This window comes from Peromyscus eremicus, chromosome 6 (assembly GCF_949786415.1).
Source record: "Peromyscus eremicus chromosome 6, PerEre_H2_v1, whole genome shotgun sequence".
NCBI classification, from domain to species: domain Eukaryota; kingdom Metazoa; phylum Chordata; class Mammalia; order Rodentia; family Cricetidae; genus Peromyscus; species Peromyscus eremicus.
The window spans coordinates 109680866-109705183 of NC_081421.1; the positions used below are offsets into that span (position 1 = coordinate 109680866).

At 46.0% G+C, this 24318-nt stretch overlaps 1 protein-coding gene across 1 annotated transcript in view; it reads left to right on the forward strand.

Annotated features, from left to right (window-relative positions):
- The window catches only part of Tspan5 (tetraspanin 5), a 181318-nt gene that overhangs the window by 113130 nt on the left and 43870 nt on the right, over window positions 1–24318 (forward strand). The window contains exon 2 of the mRNA XM_059266340.1: window positions 18121–18171. Coding sequence (XP_059122323.1) covers window positions 18121–18171 — 51 coding nt within the window. The remainder of the gene's footprint in view (window positions 1–18120; window positions 18172–24318) is intronic.

Here is a 24318-nt window from a genome sequence, read left to right on the forward strand (position 1 = left end):
TCTCTCCTGGCCAGGTAGACATTTTCACTCTTCGTTTCCCATGAATCAGGACACACCTTTTAAGCCAAGACCCGCGATGTTTCATTTTAACGGTGAAGCAGAAGTTTCTTGAAGTAGTCCTTCATCTTGCCACACTCAATAACATTGTATTCCGTTTCGTTAAGGAAGAAAATGCTGGTCCTGACCTATTAAACTGACAGCAGGGAGGTTGTGACCTGCTGTTTGAAAAACAGTGGTCTGGAAGGCTCTCCATCCTCATTTCTTGACATCCTGAGCCCTCCCTGGAGTCTCGTGACTCTCATGAAATCCTCCCTCATCTTGGCATCTGGTGCCTTCTATGACCTTATCACTTTTCTCAATCTCGTTTACAGCATTTACTGCAAATTGGCTCTTATGCTAATTACTGATTTACAACTTATCTCCGTGGCTTGACGGTGAGTGCGGTCAGGGCATGGGCTCTGTGCTAACCTCATCCATCAACCCACACACGCCGCAGAGTGTCCTGGCCACTGAAGCCCTTAGAAACTGCACAGTGCCCTGGACGCTCCCCTACCTTTGTGCTGACATTCGAAAGCCACCAAATTAGACTGCCTTTGCCCGTGCTCCAGTGGCATGCTTATCTACGAAGCTGCCTTGATTTCTTACATATCTGAAAAAGATTGACAGTAAGTTGGTGTTGCAGATTTTTAAACCTTGGACCTTTGCAGCATGTAACAGGTAATTACTTCAGCCTGGAGGCCTGCCTTTTTACCGCAGAAGTGACTTTTCATGTGTTTCTGTGTTGATCTGTAGATCCTTGACAGGAGAGCATGTATATGCAGCAGTTTACTTATTTATATTGGAGCCTTTTACCTACAGTGGGGGAGAAAGAATACAGATACCTTAATTATACGCCGTCTCTCACATTTGGAACTCAGATTTGTGCTTCTGATGATGACATTCAGAAAAGAGCAGGCCCTATTTTATGTTTACACGAATTATCTACCCAAAGGCTGACCTTATTTAAAGGAAGAGATTCGATTTGGGAAGGTTGTTTTAGTCCCCATTGATCTAATTTTCAGAAGCTTGACGGATGTAATAGGACCTGCCCCATACCATCTCGACTAACAGATGTCGCCACGGCCCCATCAATCTTGGGATAGTACCTTGATTAAAATACATGCCATCCTTGTACTTCCCAGACTTTATAATTTGAGAAATAAATACATGCTGTTTATAAATTTCTTTAAAAACCACCTGCCAGAAACATCTAGGAGCTCATAACTTAAGAAGATTACTAAACATCTAATGACGCAAACGTTAACGGACTAAAATAGAACCCAGCAGTGACTGCAGTGTCAAGTCCAGGAAGGGTAGTCACTAATGCACACTTTGGGGGGGCTTTTTATTTGAATTATTCACAATGGATTTCGCTCTGACGTTTTCATACATGAATACAATGTATTTTCGCCATGTTCACCCAGTTACCCTTCTGTTTCTCCTACCCCAGCGATCCCCCCGACTCTTCCCAACCAGCCCCCAGGAACTTCCATGTCTCCCCCCTCCCCTGGCAACCATTAACTATGAATAAACTGGTACACACTTCCTATAATGACTTCTTTTGTAGGCTTGATGGACTTCTCAGCATATTTAGCAAGTCTGTTCATCCATAGGCAGATTTCTCTTTTGAGCATCAAACACGTAACGGAGACTTTGAAGTGGGTTTAGTTTAATTCCACACTCAGCAAATTTGCAGACAAGTTGCCTTATTTGGAGTCTTTCCCATCCCGCCTGCCACTTACCCCAGCTAAAATGTACGTCAAAGGAAGCAGAGTTCGTCTTAAAGGAGATTTGGAGGAAATCTTCCTTCAATGTTTAAAGTGCTTGACAAAGTCATGTTCATGTGGCCGTTGGTTCTGAGATCAGGAAGTTAAAAGCGGTGGCTTATTTACATTACTGGCAGAAAGCTGCTCTGACAGGATTGACATGGGGCACTAATTAATCACCCAGGGTCTCCCCATTCACTAATCATATTGCCCGAACCTTCCCTGCTGGCTGAGGCTCGCGGGCAGACCGTGGGCTTCCCGCCAGCTTCTTTTTCATAGGCATTATGCTACCGCTCGGAATTAATGCAAACCTAATATATTCTGTCAGTAGTTTACTCTCCCATGGCGATCTTCTCTGGTTAAACAGCTTTAAATGAAATTTTATATTAAGTATGAAAAGAACTTTCTTTCAAATGAGGAAAAGGGGATTAAAAAATCCTCTTTGTAATCTTTTCCCCACACAATATATACTCTTTCAGTTCTGATAGAAATCTCCTTGATTAATTGTGTAAGGCACAGATGGCATGGTAGTTTCTTTCCATTAGCTGAGGAGTGACCTTATATTAAGCTTGGGAAACTTTCTCCATTACATTTTAATTGCCGCAGGAATGTGTTTATTAAGTGCCTACTGCACACGCAGTGTTTTAACCACCAGTTCTTCCGTCTGCCTTGGTGAATATTGTTACTGCCTGCACGTATCATTGTGAAACCCAGTCTGTCAGCTTGCCCAAGGTCACATTTGGTGAGTGCTGGGGCCAGTTTTGAACCGGAGTTGGCCATTCAAGGTCTTGCTTATTGGACCATATTACTGTTTCTAATTCATACAGTCCCTCTGTGCTTTTCTTTTACCTGGGAAAGGTTCAGTGATCTTAATCCTTAACACTAAAGTTTCTGTTTCCGTATTGACTCTTTACATTTATCTGAATCAGTCATTTTAGAAGCATGTTGATTTCAGGTTCATTATTTCATCCCTTCATTTGACCATCACGGTGCTTTTTTTATTCAGAGAACAAGAAGTTACGAGCATCTTTGAACTAGGGGAAATAAATATAGCTTATTCATATCCCTCATGCTGTTCTTCATCATTCCTCAAAAAAAAAAAAAATGTAATAGAAAAGGAAAATTCCAGAGTGTGTTCACATGGATAGCTTCCAAGGCAGTGCCTGTTGAGCGCTCAGCCCTTCCATCTTCTTCAAGCTGCACATGGTTATGACTACAGCTTGTCCTGTATGCAAATGAATTTCCAAGAGTCTGGGAAATCAGCTCTCATATAAAAGAACATATAAATGGCTGATGTGTCAAAGCCCATTCCCCGTACCCAACTGCAGAGAGGTTGATGCGTGGTGGCGTATGTGGGTTTCCTGTGAAGCTCATCCTCCTTAGTATGCAGAGCCGATGTTCTTGGCTGAAAGGGATCCATCCCGTTTCTTTTTATAGTGTCATGAAAAGTTGGAAAGAGGAAAAACTGAGCTGAACATACAGAATAAATAACTAAATGCTGCCGGCAGGCTGCCCTTTGTTTTCCGGCATCCCGCTCCCTCCTCCTTTGTGAGCCACTGAGCCAGTGAGGCTGATCAAAGATGCCTCAGTGTACAGAGCATTGTATATGGAGGCTGTTTGTCACCCACAACAAAGGGCTAATTGCTTCTGGGCCTTCTTTCACATGATAATCAATGAATTTGGATTTCCTCGGTGCGTTCTCTGTATCTTATATTCATCTCGCCAAGTTACTTTTTTTTTTCTAGGTTTTGATTGAATGTAGAGGATCAGAGAGATGACGTCAACCCAGTGAAAGTATTAAAGGGATTTTAAACTCAGGCATGGAAATGTAAGAGTGAGCTGGAAGTGAGGGCACCTGCCACCACTTCCCTTGTGATTGACTTGACCAGAATTGTAACTTGTAATAGCTGTTAACAAGGCCCTGCAGTGTTTCTAGGAAGTGGTTTATTTCTCTTAGGACTTACCGTTTCAGAAGGCCCACTGTGGGGTAATTCAGTTCCTGTCTGAAGAGGGACCCTAAGTACTTTCTGGCTTTCTTGGGTGCCTTTGTTACTAATGGGGTCTATATGCATTCACTTCTGGCATGTTCTAATTCCAACGAGAAATTAGATTGTGTTCAACATGGATTTCTCTAGTAGCTTTGTCTGAATGAGGGCTGTGTTTGTGTGATTGTGTATGTGTTTGGGACACATATGGCTTTATATTTGGGTGTCACAGAGTGAACCGAGCAGACAAAAACCTCTACCTCTCTGGAGCTTATGTTTCTGTAAATAACCCCATTTCGTGTATTTGGAAACTGAGGAGCAGCGAGGTTGGATGGTTTGGCCAAACTCACGTTTTGGGGACTCAGACCTACTGTAAGATAGAAAAACAAAAATGTTTGAAGACCCAAGAAGGGAAAGGAAATCCTTCAACCAGGAATCTGGTTGACATCAGCCACTCAGCTGCATCAAAGTGAGAGTTTCTGTACCCTTAGTAACTGCTTAAGGCCTTTTTCCCTTTTCAGCTATAAACTGAAAATTTTAGGTTTCTAGGAATTTCCCCCAGAAAACCCATTTACAGGGAAAGGACACAGACTAACCTACTACCCTTGGATAACCCCAATGGCTTCTGGTTTATCATATATAATCCGTCCAAGGCATCTCTGGAGCCACTCTATACTCTATAATAATCTTACACATAAAAAGAATGAAGGGAGAAAGATATCTTAGCACTTTTGGGATGTAACTTGAGAGTCACCAAAATTATATATATGTGTGTGTATATATATATATATATATATATATATATGGCTAATATTAAGACAGTTGTGCCTCACCCTTGTGAAGCGCACACCTACCTACCTAAGCCGTTCCTCCGTGACTCTTTAAGAATCCCATAGTCACACACTTGGGTATGTCTTACTTTCTTGTGAAACCCTCTCTCTCTTAATCCTTATGCTGGAGCCCATATTAAAACCCTCCATTTCTGCTTCCTAAACCAGCTAGCTCCGAATTCTTCTCTGGGTTGAAACTATGAATCCCAGTTTGGCCAGGCTTGAGGCCCAGAAATGTCTAGGAAAAGTCTGCCCATGAGTGTGACGGTGTGGAGCTGTGGCTCAGTCCTCTCACTACCGACAAACCCAGGCACACCGTTGAAAGGGCCCGCGCTCTTCTCCATCCACCCTCCTGCCTCTTGTCCCGACGTCCTCTGGAGTCTCCTCATAGTCTCCACCCAGATGCCTCTGTGTCTTCCCGCTTCGATTCCACGATGGCTGCAATGGCCTCCCACTTTGCCTTGCGGTCAGCAGCCCGGCCCTCTTCTCTTCATTCTCTGCTACAGAGAATAAGCTTCCAAGGTGCAAACCAGGTCCCTGTTCTGCTTGCAGTCCTCACTTGGTTTCCCGTGGCTTGGTGGTCCCTGGGTGTTCACACCACATGTGGTGTGCTGACCATGCCCTCAGTTAGCCCTCTAGCCTCAAGGTTCTCAAGCTTAAAAAGCCGTACGGCAGGGACTGGAGAGCTGGCTCAGCTGTTAACAGCACCTCCCGCTCTTACAGAAGACTCAGGTTTGCTTTCTAGTACCTACATGGTACCTTACAGCTCTCTGCCACTCAGTCCCAGGGGTCCCAATGCCTCCCTCTGGCCTCTGTGGGCACCAGGCACACACATACTACACATTCATGCATGCGGGCAAAACGCTCATGCACGTGAAATAAAAACAAACCTTTTTTTTAAAAGCCCTGGATCACAGTGACCTCGAGGGCACGTCACTGAAAGAGCTCGCTGGCCTTTGCCAGTTTCCATGTAGCAGGACAAGAGATTCCTGAGACCTTGCATTTCTAGTAAGTTCCCTGGTGATATGGCTGGTGCAGAACCGTGAGGACCGCTGCCAGCCTGGAGCCTTGCAGTGCGCTTGCAGACTCCTGAAGGGACTCACTGTGTCAGACCTTGATCCTCTGCAGAGAAGGCTCCTTTTGCCTTCCCTTTCAAACACGGCTTCCTAGAAAGCTGCTTCTGACAACAGCCCCAACCCCAATACCTCTGTTTCTATGGCAACTTGTCTATGCCTCTGGGAAGGCTCCAGTCCCTGAACCTAAGTTGTGATTTTATTTATGTGCCCCATTAGTTCTTTAATAAAAGACCACATCCATCATCTCATTCACCCTTCTTTCTTCTTTTTCTCTCTCTTTTTTCTTTTCGAGACAGGGTTTCTCTGCGTAGCCCTGGCTGTCCTGGAACTTGCTCTGTAGACCGGGCTGGCCTTGAACTCAGAGCTCAGAGATCTGCCTGCCTCTGCCTCGCAAGTCCTGGGATTAAAGGCATGTGCCACCACAGCCTGGCTCTGTCATTCACCTTTCTACCCCTGGCACCTAGCATGATGCCTGCTTATTACTGAATATATGAAATTCATTGAAAAATATAATCCTTCTTGCGCCCTTCAAAAGAGGAATCCTATTTTGAATCTTGTGTTCTCTTAAAACATGTCTGTGGTGTTTTATTTTTTAAGTTTACAAGATACTACAGCACAGAAGCTGTGCACCTTTGAACACTAAACTTTCAGACAGAGTCCAAGGACTGGACCGCTTGCTGCTTGCTGCAGACGGTGTGAGCTTGTTCCCAGAGGCTCATGCCTGGCCGCAGATGACTTACCTCTCACATCTGTAGTCTGCCATACCCCCAGTCCATTTCAGCCTTCAGGACATCCCTCTGGTGTGTTTTCAGCCTTGGCTGTATCTAATGGCTGGGGGAGGGGTAACAAATGGAACAGCCCTGTCAGGGTAAGCAAAGATTAGTGAGCTGTAAGCTTGCAGCTTCCATGTTTCTATCCAGAAGTGGATAGCTAATCCCTCACGTTCTTTTTTTACATGCCTGCATTGCCTGGGTAATTTCCAAGAATATGGATTTTATTGCTCACATAGCCCTCCCCCTCCACATCTCATATTACTAGCTCTTGCTAAAATGTCAAGGTCCAAACTCTAACAAAGAGCTCTCTAAACTGGACTGTCCCAGACTGGGGGCATTTCTTTAAGGCCTTCTCTGGAACAGTGCATGCTCAAAGGCAAAAGCCCTTTCATCATCGCTGGGAAGATACTGCCGGCCCATCATGCTGGGCAGTTCCAAAGAGGCCCCCTTCCTGGCCCCTGATTCCTTTCCCAGGCTCTGTGTGATGTACTGCTTCCGGATCTGGTTCTTGGACTCGAGCCCTGGCAGTCTGTGTCCACAGTTCCATAAACAAGCAGAGGGTAGCCTTCAGGTGGATGTGCAGACTAGGTCATGGATTCCTTCTCATGCCTGGTCACGACAGCTGACCCAGCAGTTTGGAACACCTCGAAAAGAATAGCACCCTCCTCCAGGACAGAGGAAGCCCCTGAGCCCTGTGGTTCCAGGCTGCTTTAAATGTTCTGTTCACAACATGGGAGTTATCTGTGTCTTAGGACTCTGTGGCTGCATGTAGCAAAGTCCCCTGAAGCAGCTTGAGCTGAGGGGGTTGTTGTAATAGAAAACCAGGGGTGCCACATGGAAGCCAGCCTCAGAAAGTGTATTCAGGTTCCCCATATGTGAGGTACCAGAAGCGGTAATGTCTGGTCTCCATTCTCTGGAGCAGACTACCTCTCCTAAGTGCTTTGTAGTGTAAGGAGACTGAGGTTACTAGAAGTCATTGCACATAATAGCAGACTCCTGGGAAAGGAGACCATGTGGCTTTGCCTAGTGTTATGTGACTTAGGTTTCTCTTACTATGATACAGCACCAATGACCAAAATCAGCTTGGGAGGAAAGGGTGTATTTCATCTTATAACTCAAGACATGCTTCATCACTGAGAGAAGAAACCTGAGACAGGAGCTGATGCAGAGGCCATTTGTTCACTGGCTTGCTTTGCATGGCTTGCTCAGCCTGCTTTCTTATACAGTCCAGGATCACCTGCCCAGGGATGGCACCATCCATAATATGCTGCCCCACCACATCAATCACTAATTAAGAAAAATGCCTCCACAGGCTTGTCCCCGGGCCAGTCTGGTAGGAACATTTCTCAACTAAGCTTCCCTCTTCTCAGATAACTCTAGCTTGTGTCAAGTTCACACACACACACACACACACACACACACACACACACACCCCAAAAAAAAAAAACCCAAAACAACAACAACAACAACAACAAAAACCCAAAAAACCAAAACCATCCTGAACATGTAGAATGATTTCTTAAGACATATGACCAACCTTGGTGTACTCACATGTCTGGAGGAAGGTAAGTGAAATGCAGCTCATGCATGTAGGTCATCATACCAAAACAAGGAATGATGGGCCGGAAGAGCCAGAAGATGTGAAAAAGCCTGTAATAGATGGGTCAGTGAGATGGCTTAGTGGACAAACTGCCTGCCACATAAGCACGAGGATGGGAGTGAGTTCAGATCCCAAGCACCGCATAGGTGCAGGGGGCGTGTGGCAGCCTGCCGGGAATGCCAGTGTTTGGGAGGCAGAGGCAAGGAAGGGGTCCCTAGAGGAAGCTGGCTGGCTAGAGCTTGACCAGCCTAATCATCAAGCTCTGGGTTCAAGTAAGATACCTTGTTCAATATATAAGATGGAGGGCAGTTGAGAAAGTCATCGGTTGGCAGTCTCTGGCCTCTGCACGTTGTGCACACAGAACTATACCTACATATTTGAAAACATGCATGAATACACAAATACTACACACACGCACACACACATACACACACACAAACACACACACACAGAGGCAGGCAGGCAGGCAGGCAGGCAGGCAGACAGACAGAGACAGAGACAGAGAAATGGAAGATCTGGGAGAAATTTCTTCATTCGTATATCTGTCTTTATACTTACTTATTTTTTACTTTTGGGAATCAAACCTAGGGCCTGTGTATGATAGGTAAGCATTCTGAGCTAACATCCCCAGCCTGAGAAATGTCTTTCATTGTGGACCCCCAAAATTTGTGGGTTTTGGAGCGATTCAGTCAGATTGCCATGAAAAGGAGTAGCAAGGATTTCAAATTCTAGAGTTTGTTTGTGTCTCTTATTTACATAGATACTTGGTGCACTCTTCTGGAAGGATCCTCAAGCTGGTAACAGAAGAGAACTGAACAGTTCTCAGGTGCTTCATGTGTACATGTGCTCCGTGACTAGCATAGGTCCTGACCTGCCTATTGCCCGACACGTCATTCTTTTCCAGTCCTGTGTGCACCTGCAGCCGTGACAAGGCCATCCCTGGTGTGGTAGGGAAGCTCTGAGGAGATGGGGCCTGTGTTCATCTTGCACCAGGTGTTTTCTGATGCTGAGAGGGGAGTCCAGTGTTAGGATGACCACTGTGGATGGTAGGAGTTGGGGATCAGCTAGGGGAATGTCTGAGGAGAGATCTGTATGGAATACTTGCTATCCCGGGCAGTGGGAGCTGCCTATGGACTCTTCACGCTTGATTTCACAGACCCTACAGTTTGGAACAGTTAGATATATGAGGCGTTCGTTAGATCTCTTTTCCACAGGCAAAGACTGCAGTGCTCTGGGAAGCCAAAGACCCTTCAGGGGTTCTTGTTTCCTCAGGGGACACACTACGGTCTTCACTGTGGCCCAGGAAGCCTGACACAGCCTGGCTACTGTGCTGTGCTTCCCCGCCCCTGGCACTTGGTGTCACACATTGTTCCCCTCTGTTCAGGGCCTCGGCCCAGATGTCTGGCTTCAGCTAGGATGCTGTTCTGACATCCGCCAGTCGACTCCTTCCTCTCTTCACAGCGCCGCGTTGCTCACTGGTGTTTTAAGATCTATTTTGTTTTTATTTATGTGGCTCTGTGTGTATGTGCCCACAGGGACCTGAAGAGGATGTTTAATCCCCGGGGGCTGAAGTTACCAGTGGTTGTGAGCTACCAAATGTGGGTGCTAGGACCCTATCTCCAATCTTATGCAGCAGCAGCAAACTCAACTCCAGAGTCATCGCATATTAATTCCTGACCCTCCCCTGGGTTAAGGGAGACCCTTTGTCTACCCTGCATTCACAGTTTAGTGGCTACACCTGCCTTCCACAGTGCTGCCACCTCCTCACACTGCCTTCGCCCTCGGCCACCCCGGGGCCCCGAACACCCACCGCTAGCAGGCACTTGTCTGTTCAGTTCCCCGACTTATTGGAAGCCCTCCAGCGGCTGCCCTGCTGATTGTACCAGCAAACGCTGCCTTTCCCATGGTCTGCAGCTGGGCAGCACTGGGGCTAGAGTTCTGTGAGCAGTATGTACGCAGGGCACGCTGGGAATGGCCTTGTGACAGTGTGAAGTGAGAGACACTGGTCCTGGCCTCGATGAGGAATGTTCTGTTTACAGATTGGAGTTTTTATCTGTCATGCCATCGTATCAAGACAGTTCTGGGCAGTTTGTATAAACTGGGACACCAGAACCCCGTGGCAAGAGTAGGATTGACTTTTTGTGTATTGAATTTTCCACCAGCCCACACTTTCTTCTTTGCTGTGGCAGGAATTGTCCCAGGGACTTTTTACTCCTGAAATAAGTCCCCGCTCTAGGAAGACAGGTATTGTGTTAGTGTATGCACTTAGCAGACCTCTGTAAACGGGCCACCCATCTGCCAGAACCGTAGTGTTGGTTCAGAATAAAGAGGGTCAAAAAGTGTGTGCCGCAGCTTCCAGACAAGACCTTCCCTGCTGGCTCATTCTGCACTGTCCGGGGACAGCCTTCGGTGTACCTGTCCTGTTTATTCAGGCAGAGATGTTGACTTTTTCTTCAAACATTTGGCAAAATGTTAATTCTTCCTTCCGTTGCTTGCTAGGCTGGTACTGAGGTTCTACAGCGTTTTAGCTTCCCGCCCTGTTGATCTTGAACATTGTATCAGCCTGGGCAGGAGCCTGGGGTGAAACTGCTCCTCTCTAAGCAAACAGGAGTAAAGAGTTCAAGAGTTCAGAAGCTGCCTGACAACTTTGATGAGCTGCACCCTTGTATGTAGTTGGTTTTTTCTTTTTAAATAAAACTAGCAGAGGTGGTAGAAATATTTGGTGATTTTAAGATAATTTAGTTTTCAAAACTACAAAACGTGAGATTTGCTTCACAGAGAATTCAGATAGCAGCCAAGTACTCATTCAAGAAAAACATCCTTCAGAATTGCCACTAGGTCCAGCCAGCTCTGAAAACAGCACCCAGAAGTTGATTCTGTCGGCAGAGCAGTGGATTTTATTTCCCCTGTACTGGAAATTGAAGCGCCATAGTCTCCAGGTATAAGGTCAATGACTTTCCCACCTCTGTCTTGCTGTTCCTGAAAAATGTCACCCAGTAGCTCTTGGTTGTACCCAATTCTCCTCCATATGCTGGACACGACCAGTTCCTGTCTGCATTTCCAAGCCTCCTCCTTTGGATCCTTGTGGATCCACTCCAGACGTCTGCCACCCACATGGTGATTCTTTTCATCAGTACCAGCCTGCCCCACCCACTCCCACCCACCACACAGATGGTCCCCAAGCAACTTCCTGTCACTAGGGTGATGAATGGGCGCCTTACAAGGAGCCAATGTGCGGTGCCATGCTTGCTTTTCTGAGTGCGTGCCATGTCTCTCCGAGCTGCTATGTTCCCGCCACACAGTCTCCCTTCAAACTCAGGGACTTGTTACTCTCTTCTTACCACGGGGCAATTTTGGTCTTTCATTATTTGATTATTTCCTCTAGCTGAACTGTACTCCAAACCAGAACTGTGTCCGTTTTCTTACCTCTGTTTATCTTGAGACATGTAAGGTCAAGTACAAAGCTGGAACTCAAAGAGACTTGAATTACTGCAAAGGGATGGATTAGTGGCTTTTTGAAGTATCCATTTAGTGCCAGTTAGGATGAGACACTGTTCCATTCCAAGATAATGGAGAGCCTGCCAGGCTGAAAATAACTGGATATGGAAGAGGTTTTCCACTTGACAAGGCAGCAGATGCATCCTTCTGGAATCACCCCATTAGACCGTTTTCCTTTCCAGCCTTGCCAAAGGATCAGTTGTGCTGGCCCTGGAAGCCGAGTCTAGCAGGCCTCCATCATTGCACCCCTCTCTGTTTCTACTGGGGACCATTCTCAGTTCTGTCAAAAGAATGTGCCTTTGATGCCTAGACATCAGAGGAGCGACGTAGAGGATCAGTGCGTGCATTCCCAATACTCCCCCTCTGCTGGGGCTGTAGAACAAGTTTTAGGCGTATTAGGAAAGCACAGGATGAGCACCCCTAATCTGGGAGTTTGGTTTCAGTTCCTGGCACCCGACTGGCTATTTATAACTATCTGTAACTCCTGTTCCAGAGGATCTGGTGCTGTCCACTGAGTTCTGTGGGCACTGCAAGCAAAACACCCATACACATAAAAATAAATAAAATATTTTAAAAAATAAAAAAATTAAAGAACCTATTCCCCAAATGACCCAGCTCAAGCACCTACCTGTGCAGTGCTGGGAGAAACACTTAATGTTTCTAAACCTACTTAGTTATTAGTTAAATATGAGTAATCTCAGCTATCTACTGCATCGAATTGGTGTGGGATACTTTAGGCCAATATTACTCTACACAAATGTAATTTATTGCAAGCTGCACATACAGCACATTTTCCAGGAATTATGATTAAAAGAGAAAAGATAAAGGTTTCTCAGTCCCGCCAGGCCCCGGGGTCTGGACAAATCTCTCCCACCCACAGTCCCGCAGACGTTTATAAAATAATCACTCAGAGGCTTATATTAATTACAAACTGTGTGGCCTATGGCTTCAGCTTCTGGCTAGCTAGCTCTTTCATCTTAAATCAACCCATTCCTATAAATCTACATGTTGCTATGTGGTCATGGCGTTACTGGTCTGCTGGCATCTTGTTGCTCCTTTGGCAGTGGCTGGCGTCTCCCCCAACTCTACTCTTCTTCTCTCTGTATCTCTGCTTTGATTTCCCACCTGGCTGTAAGCTTTCTTGCTATAGGCCTGAACAGCTTCATTTATTATCCAGTGGGAGCCACATATATTCACAGCGTACAGAAAGACATCTCACAGCAGATACAATTAATTATAAATTTATATTTACCAAGTTGATCTAAAATATTAACATTTCAATATAGAATAAATAACAAAACAGCCATTAGTGAAGTTTCATATTCTTTTTATTCCTGTCACATCTTCGAACCTGGTGTACACTTAACACTTGCCTCCATACCTCAGTTTGAACGACCACTGGTTAGTACCAACCACATTGCTAGTACTGCTTTTGCAAATTTACATTAAAAACAGAATCTCAGGGCCAGACATGGTAGCACATGCCCTTAATCCCAGTACGTGGCAGTCAGATCTTTGTAAGTTCAAGGCCAGCCTAGTCTGCAAAGCAAATTCTAGGCCAGCCCAGGATACATGTCGAGATCGGTCTCAAAAAACAAAAACAAACTTAAGAAAAAGTAAACTTAAGAAAACAAAACGTTTTCTTAGTGGTGAGACCCTGTTGCTGAAGGTACAAGATGACTTTAGTTGCAGGACAGAGAAATGGAGCTAGAACTGACCTGGAATCTTCTTTCCTGATGCATAGCTTTCATAGTGACCAAAGGTCCTATGCAGGCTGCTGGGCAAGAAACGTCATCCATGGACTTACCCAGTGCTGAATCCTGAATGCTACAATACCAACCTTACAGGAAAGAATGTGCTCATAGGTATAACAGTGGCATGACTGTTACAGAAGTAACCAACCGCTTTCTGATGAGATTTGAGGCCTGCTCTGTGGAGAGAATTCGTGTCTGGTCAAAAGCCTGTGGACTTGGAAGCAGCATGCTACTGTTGTTCTGGCCAACAGACATGTTACCGAACTTCCTTCTAAATATAGATGTATATATGTTTATACTCATAGGTTAGCGTGACTCTCAACCTTGGTCAGGGAAGCTTCTTTTTGCAGTAGGCAATAGTTGGTGCAGAGTCTTATACCTGGTCCAATGCTGAGAGTCAGTGACTGTCCAGAATACGGGCTCAGCCTTAAATAGGACACCTCTGTCCATCTCCCTAAGGCCCAGGGAGCATCATGGAGGAGGGACTAGAAAGAGGTTAAGAAGTTTGGTGGAGTCCTGTGAGATGCTGTCCTCTAGACATAATGGCCGTTGCAACTTAGGGACTCAGAGCAGCCGAGGTTACCTGCATAAGACTTGCACAAGATCATGCCAGTCCAGTAATTTCTGCATGGGTAAGGAAGGGGCTCATGAAGCTCCATCCCTCCCTGAGGAGCTATTGGCAAGTGAAGCCTGCTAGGATAGGAGGAGTCATTTTTCTTTGAGAGTGTGGCCCACGTTCATTCAGACAGCAGGATTCAGTGAATGATGAATGAAAGAAAAAGAGAACACAGAGAAGGGAGAGACACAGGTTGGGGGTGGGCCTGGGAGAGCAAGAGGGGGTAGTTGGAGGTGGATATGAAACAGATTCATTATATATATGTATGAAAATATAAAGATCTAGTATCTTGGGGCTGAGAGTATAGCTTCGTGAAGGACACCTGCTTGGCTGTGTAAGAGACCCAAAGTTGGCCCCAGCACCGCAAACAGAAATGAAAATAAGTATCTCAGCTCGTCTTTTGCATTCAGCAAATTTTGACAAAAGTATCATTACTCATGTTACAACTCCAGCAGTTTGAGGGACAGATGTTGACGCCACACATTTGCATACACGGCTGTGTGGGAAGAGTGTCAGGTCGGGTTTTCCTTCCAGCTCAGAAGAGTAACAGGTTGCCATTAAGGGCTCCCAACACTCTTCCACAGCAGCCTCCCTGCGTTTCAGAGGGAGGTCAGTGTGGGGTTTCTGGGCACCCTCCCTTCAGGAAATGGGAAGGGGAAACTGCTTCAAGTGCTGTGTGCCTGTCTCTGGGGTTTGGCTCTTCTCTCGTAATTGTTTGGAGCTGGAACAACTTGATTTTAAAACAAAACATATGTGCTGAGGGCAGTTGGGAGGACGTTTGCCGCTGATGTAGTGCCGAAGGTATGCAGCAAGCGGAGGCCCTGCCCCGTGCCATTTGCTCACTTAGGTGTGGAACATTTCCATTCAGTCCAAATTATGCCCCCTTTCCAAATTCTTAAACCCAAGTTTGGAAAGACACAAGTCAAACAGGAAACACTGAAGCAAAACTGTAAAGGAAATTATGAGTCTCTTATTTTCTTTCTCCTCTGTGGAAAACCATCTCTTTCCAAGTTTTTTGTTCTGATTCTTGAAAGAAAAGAACAACTTTCCCCAAAGTGTTAAGAGGAGAAAAGAGAAGAAGGTGCGCACTGCACCCCAGCTGGACTTCCCACTTCTCTCCGTGCTCAGCACCAGCACGGAGAATGTCCCTTCCACAGTCAGGCCTTATGTGAGGCAACATTTTGTCTCTTCTTGTTTGAGATGGAGTCCCTGGTAGCCAAGGCTGGGCTGGAACTCCTGATCCTCCTGCTTCCACCTCCAAGTGTTGACATTGAGGTAGGCGCCCATCTCTTACTTCAGCACTTCCTCTGCTTGCTGGCATGGTACTATGTTATGTCCTGATCACATCCCATAAAACTTCTGGCCTGAGTGCAAGGCCGTTTCCATCCCAGGTGGGAATGGGAATTCATTAGGACTGGCGAGAGCACTTTCCCTTAGCTAAACCTCCATTCTTCCACTTAGGAGCTCTGTGATCTCCAAAACTTATCCAAACTTGTTTTCCCTTTTTCCTGAAAAGGGCCAGTATAGTGCCAATTTCAAAGTAAAATTTCTGTGACGCTCAAAAAAACAAAAAACAAAAAACACTGCATCCGACACAGCACAGACCCTCGCAAACACTGAAAACGGAAGCGTGAGGGGCTGGCATGGGCGACCTGCAGAGAGACAGGCAGTTAACCACGATACCTTCTGTTCCCATCCCACCCACTGCTGGTGGTGGTTCCTGTGGCTGAGCACTGCATCTGGGAAGGTGACTGCTGTCCACGGAGAGCTTTAGCCTTAGAAAGTCAGACATTTACCCCCTGGGGTGCCTTTGGTTTCATTTGCATAAAACAAAGCATGCATTCTGCCCTCTGGAGTAATCCTGGTCTCAGAGAATCCTGTGTACTCCTACCCACCTGCCAGTTGTGACTGTATTTTGTCTGGCAGCTATAAATAGGACGCAAACCTGCCAAGGTGTTTTCTTCCTATACTTTTATCGTGTTTTAGATCAGAAACATAAAATGAAATAGCACACTGGCCAGGCTAGTAGAAGGGCTGACCGTAGTTTTTTCATAGGGTGTTGAAAACAAATCTTTCTGAGCACCTGTGCTGGCTACTTTTATGTCAGCTAGACACAAGCCAGAGTCATTTGGGAATGGGGACTTTTGATTGAGGAAATGTCTCTCTTTTCGGCCTCTAGGCAAGTCTGTGGAGGCGTTTTCTTAATGATTGAGGTGGGAGGGCCCAAATCGCTGTGGGTGGTGCCACTCTTGGGCAGGTGGTCCTAGATTGTATATTAAAAAAAAAAAGAAAGAAAGAAAGCAAAGGCAAGCTAAGCAAGCCTTGAGAAGCAGTCTAGTAAGCAGTGTTCCTGCACGGCCTCTGCATGAGTTTGGCCTCCAGGCTCCCGCCTTAAGTTCCTGCCCATCTTCAGTGATGGGCTGTGATGTGGAAGTGTAAGCGAAATAAATCCTTTGCTCCCCAAGTTGTTTTTAGTCATGGTGTTTCATCACAGGAATAGAAAGCTAATCATTCCAAAAGACAGCATTTTTAATGAAGCTCCCTCAGAGCAAGGGCAGGAAGAATGGAGGCCTAATTTTTATTTTTATTTTCTTATTTTTGCGGAAGACACACTGAGGCTTTTCGATGGGTGCGTAGAATATATCGCACTCTATCTTATTTGATGCCATATTGTTTTTTGAGCTCTGGGAAGTTCTACATTTCTCTTTCTCCACTGGGATTTACTATCCCCCTGCCTCCCTCAGTTCAGACTCCCTGCTGTGAATGGCAAGATCTTGCTGGGCAGACAATTCTCAGACTTCCTGGAAACTGAAGAATAACCCCCCACCACCACCACCATTGTGCTTTTTGCCCACGCTCTTAGTAGAGAGCTTTTCTGACATTTAACTTAATCAAGATGTTAGTAAAGTAAACAGTGTTCTCACACTGCTGTCCGACAAAAACCGTTTGCCACCCCACCCCCACTTCAGTGTTTGGAAAGTAAAGTGCACGTCTCTGTTGAGAGTAAAGACAAGGAGTGGGTGAGGTAGTTGGTCACGCACAGCACGCTCAGTCCGGGTCATGGCTTCCTAGTGGGTGGGCGGACCTGTACCATTGGTGCCTCAATTGTAAGACACGCTGTTATTTTAAATACTGTCATGGGTGGGGGAACGATACTATGACTTTTAAACCACATTTCAGTTTCAGGGATGTTAAAATGTAAAGGGGAAAATGTGTGTCTCAGAGCAGACAGGATATAGTGAGAATCAGTTAATGTGGCAGGCCCTTTCCACCATGGGTGCTGGCACTGTCATGGCCTTCCCATCCCCAGTGTCATGGCCCTCCTGTCCCCAGTGTGGCTAACTGATGGAGCAGCAAGGTAGTCGGCCTTAATTCGCTCTGCATGCTGTGTGTGTGCCAAGTTATCTGTGGAGTTACGGGATCAGCTTAGACCAGGAAGAGGAATGAAGCCTTGGAAACTACAGTTTTAGTTTATAAAAAACAAAACAAAACAAACCTCACAGATCTGGGGATTTCTTTGGATCACTTTGAACCTGATGGGATTCTTACCGCCTTTGAAGGAACAATGAAGGACTTGTTGGAGGACACAGGGGCTCCCATGTTCCCTCTGCTACCTGGTCTGCTCATAATGGTTCAGTGGGACAGAGACTGCTGCGTCTCTAAATTCGTGCCTTTTATGTCCATGTCTAAAGAACAGCGGCTCAGATTCTTGAACATACTCACTCACCTTCTCTACTCTAAATGTTCATTTCATTCAAGATTCTACCTGAAGATTTTAATTCATAATTTGAATGACTTTGAGGCACCTATGGGTCCCTACCCCTTTTCAATGTTATAATAATTTTAAGCGAGGAGGCCATGGTATTTCTTTTCTTAGTTAATGCAGATTTTTAAAAAAGCTTTTTCCTCCCCTGATCAAGTAATGTAGTGAAGCAATTAATTGAAAACTTACTTTCTCTGGGCAGTGGTGGTGCACGCCTTTAATCCCAGCACTCGGGAGGCAGAGACAAGTGGATCTTTGTGAGTTGAGGCCAGCCTGGTCTACAGAGCTAGTTCCAGGACATCCAAGGATACATAAAGAAATGTCTGTCTCGAAAAACCAAAGAAGAAAAAAGAACTTATTTTCATGAGTAAAAACATGGATTTTCCCTAACACTTACCCTGATCTCTTTTTCTCTTTCAGTTTTTGGGAATAACATTTCTTGGAATTGGACTGTGGGCGTGGAATGAAAAAGTAAGTTGAATCTCATGAAGGCAAACAGGTTTGGTTCAAGGCCATATCTTGAATATTTCCCTTTGTCTTTGACCACCACAGGGTAAAAACAACAGTGTCTAGTGAAAGGAAGCCTTCTTCAAGACTGTTTGGGTGTCTAAGGTGATCACTACATCAAATTAATCACTATAGTCACAGTGTGGAGTGTGCAGAGGGGACTGACTGGGTTTGACCAAGGCATAGCCTCCCCCCCCCATGATGATCTCAGTATGCTTAGGAATGTCACTGTGTGACCTGTAACCTTTCACCCCCGTCTCGTGTCTTATGAACCCTTTTGGAAGATGACTTAAATGTTAAAAAATGGTTTGTCATGCCATGTGGTAGGAAGAAAGCCAAATATAAATTCCTGTTAAATATCAGATAAACTCATCACTGGTGCTAAAGAATGTGAACAGGCAGCAGCTGGTCATAAATATTAAGAAATGCTCGAAGTCGACGGTCACATGTAGTATAGAAAAAGGAAAATCTGGAAATACCAAGGGACATATTTCAAATGGCAGTAAAGATGGGGCTTCTGGGCAGTTTTTGTCTAGGCTGGTGAGCAGGCCCTTGTGTCTCCTCCTCACTGCAGCTTTGATTTTCTCTCACTTTCCCTGGTCACCACTGAAATTCAAAAATGAGAGTCACCCCCTCTCTCTTCCTTGTTTGGAAGTGAAGTCACTGCAGCATGTTTTGGCCACACAGCAAAGACTTCTGTCTCCTACCTTGTGAGAGTGCGCTGTGTTTGAATTGGTCAGTGTCCTAGCAAACTGAGGACTTAGTGTAGTGTTCTCTTATCTCCTGGTGTTTGTCCTCTTGAGTCTGGCAGTACTTGAAGGCAAAGGTTCTTTTGAAGTGTTAAATGTGTTAAGAACCATTATCAGTAAATAGAAAGGAGACCCGGACCAAGGCTCCTGTCAAACAAAAGACTTTCAGATGCCACCAGGTGAGCTTTCTCTGAGTAGAGCTCTCGCAGAGAGACCTCACAGGAGGCAAAGAGTAAGACCTGAGTCTTCCCGTTGACTGGGGGTGTTACTCAGTGGTAGAGCATTGTCTGAGTCAGTCCCAGCACTGCATGAAAGGAGGGGAGACACCATTCTGTTGGTGTAATGCTTGTCACACAAATGTGAGGACCTCAGTTCACCACACTGATGCAAAAGCCAGGTGTCATGGCACCTGTTTTTAATTCTGTACTGGGGTGGTAGAGACAGTAGGATCCCTGCAGCCAGGCTGTGAGTCAGTGAGCTTCAGGTCCCAGTGAGAGACCGGCTCAAAACATGAGATGGATAGCAACTGAAGAACACCACCTTTGACCTCCACGTGTATGTGCACACATGTGAATGCACACTTGCACACACACATGCACTCTTCATATGTGAATGCACACACACACACACACACACACACACACACACACACACACACCTTTTTTTTTTTAAACAAAGGAAATAGGCTTGGTGAAATGGTCTGGAGCAGTGGTTCTCAGCCTTCCTAATGCCTCAGCCCTTTAATACAGTTCTTCATGTTGTGGTGACCCCCAGCCATAAAGTTATTCCATTGCTACTGCCTAACTGTATTTTTGCTACTGTTATGGATAGTAAATGTAAATATCTGATATGCAAATATGGAACCCCCAAGGAGTCACGACCCACAGGTGGAGAACCACTGGCCTAGAGGGTAAAGGCATTTACTGCCATGCCTCACAACCTGAGTTCAATCCACAGTTCTCATCCAGTGGAAGGAGAGAGCTGACTCCTGAGAGTTATTCTCTGACCTCCATGGCATGTATGTATCACACACACACACATACACACACACACACACACACACACACACACACACACGCACACGCACTCAGAGAGAGACACATGCACACACACATGCATTATGAACGTAATACAATTTAAAGAAAGAATAAGGAGAAAAAGACAGCACCCCTTTTATATTTATGGAATGCGTCTATAATGTATAAACTACATTCCAGAAATGCACCACTGCCCAGCAAACAGTAACCTTTTGAGACAAAGCCTCCCTTTTACAAAGTAAGACAAATTAAGTTCCCCGAACAGATAAGTTCATCCCTCGAAACTTCTCTGTTGAATACCAATCTTCTCTTGGATTGTGGTTAGCTTCTTCTTCATCCCAGTTAAGCCTTGAGATTTGTCCGGGTGGAATCTCAGAAATTCTCCCTTTAGAACCCTCTGTTTGGTTAAATGCCAGATAACACAGCTTCTTATAACCCTTTAGTAAGAGCCATTTGTGGCCGCTTTGAAAAAGATACTGGAAGGCATTCAATGAACCAGTTGTCTGTCCTAGCAATAAACAGGCTGTTGGTCATTTTGAAATTTTTTTTCTCTTTATGAAATACAATTATGTTTTTATTTTGTTGGTGGCCTCACATATCTCTTTTCTGATAAAATAAAAAACTTCCAAAATTGGCAGCATCTTCCCAATAGAAGAGGCACCACCATGTTCAGAAAAGGATGACATAGTGGTCCTTTGTCAGGGCTGCTGCCAGTAAGTGGAACCTTTTTCTTGAGAACTGACATTACATGGCCCACATCACTCAACTACTACCTAGCAGAACTTGATGAGCAAGGTGCAGGTAAGAGGAGCAGGGACTCAAGGTATCCAGCCATACAGTAGCCTAAACTGTGGCACACCACACATGAGTCTGGACCTCGGACACAAAGCTATAGCAAGGTTGATGCGGAGTCCCTGCCTCATGCACTTACATTCTAGGAGAGACACTCGCTGGCTGGAAGGAGGTCACTGGCAAGGAACTGCGTCCAAACGCTGGCAAGAAACACTAAGCACAGGCTACGTAGAGAGTGGCAGGAGACTGGTATCTACCACTCTACAGTTTGGTTGTTACAGTAGTAAGGTTTACACCCAGGGCTTTGTGTGTGCCAGGCAAATGCTCTGTTACTGAGCCATAACCCTAACCCTGAGGTGTCCCTCTTAGAGCTCAGAACCAGCCTTCCTGAGGAGGTGGCATTGGGATCTTTAGGAAGTAAGAGAGATCTACATAGGAGCAGGTTGAGGACATTCAGGAAGAGGGATGACAGGGCCTTGCTGATTCCACCTTCGGAACTGCAGAAGCCCCTTGTCCCTCCACCAGGCCAGGTCTCTAGTTCAAGGTGAACCCCAGTCGGGTTGAAGGTGAAATGTAGTTTGAACCTGCTGAGCTAACACCAATTTGAATCAGTAAACTCCCAGACAAAGCTGTGACATTTACTTTAAAGGAGGAGTCAAGGACAAAGTTTTGAACTGAGTCAAAGCTGGAATGATGTTGAATCCACAGCAGGGCTCAGATTTCTGTAATACACAAAACACACTTATATAGAATACAGAGGCAGCAGAGGTAAAAATTACTACCCTTCAAACTTAGTATCTCTGAGTCATAGTTAATATTGCAGGTGAGTACTGGAAATAATTATTAAATAATTGTATCTAAATTCCAAGTTGGCCTTGAAGATACAGAGAATGACTGTGTCTCCAGGGGAAGCTGGTCTACTCTTAGTTTTCCATGATCTCAGGATCTGCTCCTTGGAAGGAATGTTAGCAGTTGTCCAGCGTGAACCCGCCTCTCTAACACCCTTGGCAACATGTAGCCCGAGTGAACTCATTTATCCCAATAACATCACTGAGCACATAGCTCGTGATGGGTCCTAATGCTGGATCTAGGAAGATGAAGTAAAGAGTTGGAATCCTCAGACTCAACTTCAGACCTTAGATGCAGGAAGGGCATGCATATATCCATAAAAGATATGCATACGAGAACATTGAAGTAAATGCTGGTTGGGACCGAACATGCAGGTAACAGTTCCCAGGGTTCTCTACTCTCACCATTTCTGTCTCTGGGTTACTTTTACTATTAAATTTTTTTCCTATCAGATGAGGATCATGTACTGTAGATTTTTCACTCTGTTTTGGAGCACTTCTGTCAGAATCCACAGAATAAATCCTTCCACATGCTTGCTCCTGAGGTTTCTCAGGAGGGAGTTCTGCTTCCTTTGAGGTTACCAGACGAAGCATCTTTTCTCTGGGTGGTCCGCACATCCTCCTGGTCACGTTCCTCTGGCCTCCCTATAGTCTATCCTCTCCATCATTGAGAGGCTACTGGAAGAGCCATAGAAAGTATGCCCAGGGGCTGGAGAGATGGCTCAGTGGTCAAGATCACTTGCTGTTCTTGCAGAAGACCTGGATTCAGTTCCCGACACCCACATGGCGGTTCACAACTGTCTGTAACTACAGTTCCAAGGGGGTCCAACCCCCCTTTTTGCTCTATGCAGGCACTTAATGCACATGGTACTATACATATATGCAGATAGAAACATGCACAGACACAAAATATAAACAAATAAATCCTCTCAATATTGAAATACGTTTTGTACAAAAGAGAATAGACCTGGATTGTGTCCCATCTCCCTTTTGCATTGTCCACACACTTTGAGACCCACTGCCCATCCCTGAGTCCACAGCTTGCTGACAGTTCCAACTTGTTCTCAGACCCAACTGGCTTACCACATCTGCCTCACATCTAGCTGGGTTTGGGGGTCAGTGCAAGGTTAAGCATGCCCATGGTAATGTGTGGGTCCACCTTTCTACTCCTACATTTCGAAGCTCTCACCTAGAAGGCTGCCCTTCCACACAGTGTGGCTTCAGCTGTGTGTTTTGATCAGTCTCCCTTAGTTCTTCATTCTCAATGACGTCTTGCTCCTTTCCCGTTTCCTCTACCTCCATGTCTATGAAGACCTGACTCAGAAGGGCTGGGGTGGCCTGTGACCGCTGTTTGCACAGGCCTTCTCAGTTGTTCTAGAGGCAGTGACTAATAAAAGCCCTCAGAGTGTCGATCGGGTGAAGGACATGTCATTAGAATTTCCCTTTGAGACTGGCATTGGATCACCTGATGTGCACCCTGGGGTCACTCACAGGGTTTCTACTTGCCATTGCGTCGGACCATCTTTTGAGTCCTGCGTTTGATAGGCGACATCCTCCACGTAGTCTCCTCCCATCCCTTTGCCAGCCTAGGGACTTGGCCGAACCTTCCACTTTCTCACGGAGCCCTTGCTGGGTCCTGCCACAAACCTTGTTCTCATCCCCGGACACTCAGAGCCCATGAGTAGAGCAAGGACGTGGCGCTCCACTCCTCTCATCTGCTCACTGGTTCTAGGAGACCCTCCTCACGGCTTTGCCAGTTCCACCTCACCTTCTTGACTTAAAGTTTGGTTCTGCCTTCACTCATGCTCTGAGGAGTCTCAGTGGGTGGGGGTGGGGCTGCACTTCATAAATCCTGGGACTTCCAGGTGTATTTCATTGGCCCCATCCCTGTCTGAACCTCGGGTTCTCACACACAGTGGCCTACCCAATAACTATATTTAATGCTTCAATGGGCTTCTAACACTCAGCATATCCAAGACAAGACTGCCCTGTCCCAGTCCTGCGTTTCTAGTAGACCCTTCGCTTTCTTGTCTTTTAAAACTACATTCATGTCGTCAGCAAATAGTCACCTTTACCCTGCAGCTATACCGGTCCCTTGTCCTCTGTACCCCTTTCGTAACAACGTTATGAAAGTCCAGCTGTGGGACTTGGCCTGCATCCGTGTGGAGGCTTTGGTTTCTGCCCACCCTCCCCCACGCACCCACCTAGGTCAGGCATCTTGTAACAGCTGAGTGATCCCCCAAAATGTGAGGCAGATCCTGTTGCTTCTGTTCCAGACCATGCAGTAAGCTTTCACCCCAGACCTGTGGGGGAGTGCCTGTCACTTACGACCTTATCTCCTGCACTGGGCCCTCCTTTCCTGTGCACCAACCCCTGCTGTCTGGTCCTCTTCCACCCAGACGTGGACCCAGCACACCATGGCCCCTCAGCTGCTCTTCTTGGCTCGGTACACTTACTCCCGAGATCCCCATCGGCTCCTTCCTTTCCCTTCTGATCCCTGCTCTCATGCCATCTGCCCGTAGGCTTCTTGTCTGTTGGAGGGAGTCACTCTCCCTGTCCCTAGCCCACTCCTCCCCCGTCCTGTGTTTTCCCACCTTGGACGACTTCTGCTCATGCTGTAAAAACGTATTGCTGGGTTTCTCCCTGGGACGAAGGCAAGCTCAGTTGGGGGCGGGGAGCCTTGAT